This window comes from Alligator sinensis, unplaced genomic scaffold, assembly GCF_000455745.1.
Source record: "Alligator sinensis unplaced genomic scaffold, ASM45574v1 scaffold242_1, whole genome shotgun sequence".
In the NCBI taxonomy this organism is placed as follows: domain Eukaryota; kingdom Metazoa; phylum Chordata; order Crocodylia; family Alligatoridae; genus Alligator; species Alligator sinensis.
Genome location: NW_005842320.1, coordinates 82,390 through 86,154, shown reverse-complemented (window position 1 = coordinate 86,154; position 3,765 = coordinate 82,390). Strand labels below are relative to the sequence as shown.

The 3,765-nt window shown below is 41.5% G+C and overlaps 1 protein-coding gene across 1 annotated transcript in view; it reads left to right on the top strand.

Annotated features, from left to right (window-relative positions):
* Positions 1-1,149: 1,149 nt before the first annotated feature.
* The window catches only part of POF1B (POF1B, actin binding protein), a 78,830-nt gene continuing 76,214 nt past the window's right edge, over positions 1,150-3,765 (top strand). The window contains exon 1 of the mRNA XM_025209968.1: positions 1,150-1,170. Within this exon, the coding sequence (XP_025065753.1) occupies positions 1,165-1,170 (6 nt within the window). The 5' untranslated portion in view covers positions 1,150-1,164. The remainder of the gene's footprint in view (positions 1,171-3,765) is intronic.

Here is a 3,765-nt window from a genome sequence, read left to right as displayed (position 1 = left end):
AGTCAGTTTGTATCTGGGGACACTAGCCCTTGTGCCAGCTGGACTGCTGAAACAACCATGACCTGGAGTGACCCCTGCCCCCTCTACCCACTGCAGCAGTCTGGCAGTGGGGGCTGCTGCTTGGCTGCAACCTGCTGCTATCCACAACAGCATCCATCCCCTTGGACCTGCGGCCCCATGGCTGCATGTCTGGCAGACCCAGATGGGGCGCCCCTGCTCTGCCATCTGGGCAGCTATCTCCCAGAGGATTTGCTCCTTGTGGTGGCCTGCTTTGAACTGTCCAAGTGTGTCCTCTTGGCCCCAAATGACCAACAGGTCAGCCACCTCATCTGCCCTCCAGCTGGGTCCCCAGTGCTGGCCCTGGACAGGATCCTCTGTCTGGGTCTCTTCACTTGTCTCACCAGCAGAGACCCTGGTGTTCCCTGTTTACATGTTGCAAATACTCTGATAAGAAACCCCAATTCTCTCATTAAAATACCCCAAATAGTGTTCTTCTGCTATTAAAATGAAATGCCACTATATATAGAGAAACCAGTTGGGCAGTTTTATTGATATATTTACAAGTGCAAAGCAATTTTGAGGGGGGTATGGAGGGTTGGGGGAGTTTGTGGGTGGGTGTTGGGTTTGTGGGGGTGAGGTTTGGGGGTATGTTGCTTGCGCGGGGGTTTGAGGTTTGTGGCTGGTTATGTGGGGGAGGGGGTTCTGGGGGGGGGCTTGGGGGGTGGGGGGTTTCCACAGGTGGCAGCCCCTCCACACAGCACATGGACTGCCCCCCTACAGGGCCACAGCTCTGCCCCCCACAAGGCTACAGCTTTCCCCCACAGGGCCCAACCCCCCCCACTCAAGCTCCTCCACAAACCCACCCACAAACCACACCTCCCCCCAACCCCTACTCCTCACACCCACTCACACCATAGCCCTTCCCCATGCCCACATCCACATCCCTACTTATGTGTGACAGCACCCGGGTCCCAATCCTTGCCATGCTTCTGCTTGCCCCAGCATGCTAAGGCTTCATGCCTTACATGCTGGGACAGCAGGAGCACCATACAAATGTTTTTTGTTCCCAGCATGCCTCTTGCCGCGTCTCAAACTGCTTTGAAACACAGCAAGAGGCATGTGCGGGCTCGTCTGGCTGTGCCCTTGGATTCCAAGTTTCAAACAATGGAGGTAGGAAGAAAAATGAAAAAATATATACCTAATTTGTATGTGCAATTACCATGCCTATCTGTAGAAAATTCATTTAAATATTCATATGCACTTGCAATTACTCAAACTGAATGTAAATCTTAATATGCCCAAATGTGTGTGTACAAGTATATACCCATGTTTTAAAAATTGCAGCAGTACTTTTTTTTACCCATCCCAAATCTTCTAGATTAAAGTGCCTTACATTTTTAATGTGCTTATTTTCAATAAATTGTAAAAAAGCTAAATCCACCCAATAGCAAATATACTGAAGTCAATCATTTGACACCAGTAATAATTTTGGCTCTAAACCTTTTCAAAATAATCTCTTTATAATGTTGTCTTGCAACATCTTAAATACCATGTGAAATATGTAACTGCTAGACTTTATTTTGGCCTTGAATAAAAGAATCACAGATATGCAGGGATGAAAGGAAGCAAAATGAAGAGTGCTGATTTGCTGACTTGTTTATATATGCAGTAATCAGATCTAAGACGTAGATGTAGAATGTTTAGCAGGTGCCAGAGAAGACAGAGCAGCAATTTTAGGTGTTGCCCTGTTCATTAATGACATTATTAATTAGAACTGGAGAACAGCAGTTCTGTATTATGCATAGGACACATTCTGCAGTTGGCAAAGCTACCCAGTTTAATATATTTAACCGAATGCCTTACTTGGGTAGTGCAGAACTCTTTCCACCTTTTTTCTGGGCAGACTCTGAACCCTTATTCCTTTTGTTTTGACTTTTTCCTTGCTCCTACCCTTCTCCAGAAAAGCTGATTGAAGTGAAGACCTAGTTTCATGTTGATTTTTGTTGGAAAACCTTATTAGTTGTAACTTTTGTACTAATGGATATGTTTGCTGTAGGAATTTATGTCTCATTTTGGGTAACAGAGAGGAAGGATGTATTTGCTTAAACTTTCCTAGAGCTAAAGAATGATTAACAGAACAAAGCATTTGAGGGATTTTCAATGGCAAAATCAATAGCAAAAAATCTATCTATAAAATAAAAAAGTAGAGGGATTTTGAGAGGTGGCATTGTGTTGAGTAGGTTCATAAAGATTCTGATAAAAATGTTAAGTCTTTGTTTACTGCTTTGGAAATATTATTTATATGGCTCCTGTAACTTAATCAACATATCCTGAATCCTTGCTTCTTCTCTTTTCTGGGCTTTATGAGCTGCTATTAGAGTATGCTTTACTTTTACCCAGTTCTAAGTGTATTTCACAATAATAATCTATTATATTTAAACTCATATTCCAAAAATTAACTCTGATTTAAATGTGCCTTCTGTAGCTTTTCATTCTCAAAATTCATTCTAGATTAGTTTTGGATACTTTCTATATGTAAACTATATGTAACTGGAAGAACAGCGTTTAATGTAGGAATAAATACAAAGCAAAATACGTTGGTCCTTCACTGCCTCACCCATTACTCTTCTTGTACATTGGTTGTTCTGTGGATGGCATCCTGTTTTTCAAAGAACGGCTGTTTCAGATACAACTCTCTCTCATTTCAAAATTAGTTTTTATAATACAATAAACAATTTGCTAGACATTTCAAATATTCTGTAGCAAATTATTCAAGGATTAACACCTGTAGTACTTGTTTATAGGTAATAAGACATGAATGACTCTGTGTGTGCTATGACATAAAAAAAAATTAAACATCTTAAATGAAAATAGATGGCACAGTCCTCCTCTGTTTTGAATCAGTGTCAAAATTAAATTTATTTAGTGGGAGTAAGATTAAGCTCCCAATTCTGAGAAAACTGTTCCACTTAAAAACTTCTAACAAAAAACATATTTATCCTGAAGAACTTAATGATCTGGAGCAATGCTGTTGAAATTTGCCCTACAGATGTGCCAAAGACAGTGATTAATCATGTACTTGTATTTTCAAATGTAGTTGTGGTTTTTAACAACTTTTAACAAGGCCATAAAATTCTCTCATGTTTTCTGACTTTTATCCAGTGAGGAAAGTTGGCTATGAAAATATAAACCAGATCTTTTTCTCTGAGTGGAAGTGACTTTAGAAGAATTTATTTTGGCTGGTGGGCCACTTAACGAGTTTTGGTGAATTGCCGAGGTCTGCACATATAAAATCTTTCAGAAGATATTATTTTAACAAATTATAGATATAAAACCAATCATATACTAAACATTAAACATCTACTATAACATTTTAGTTTTATTTAAAAAAATAATTTTTGTCCTGATTTATGTTTTCTGAGTTGTGTATATAGAGGTGATTGCATAACAGCCCAAAATAAAGTCTTACTCTTCTCTATTATGTCAGGGTATGTGCATGTATGTGGGGGGGACAGTCCATGTGTGAGGTCCTGGGAGCTGGCCAGGGTTGAGGGAGGGAGGGAGGGAGAAAATGAGGGGCAGGGGGCAGGTGCAGCAGAGCTCACCCAAGCTGTGCCATGCAGGTGCAGTTGCCTCCCAAACTGCTGTCCCTGCAGCACTCCACATGGGGCTGAACCCACCCATTTCCACCTGGGAAGCCCATGCCATGCTTCTACCGACCTGCCTCATGCCCACTGACAGCCTCAGCCAGTGAGCACAGCTTCC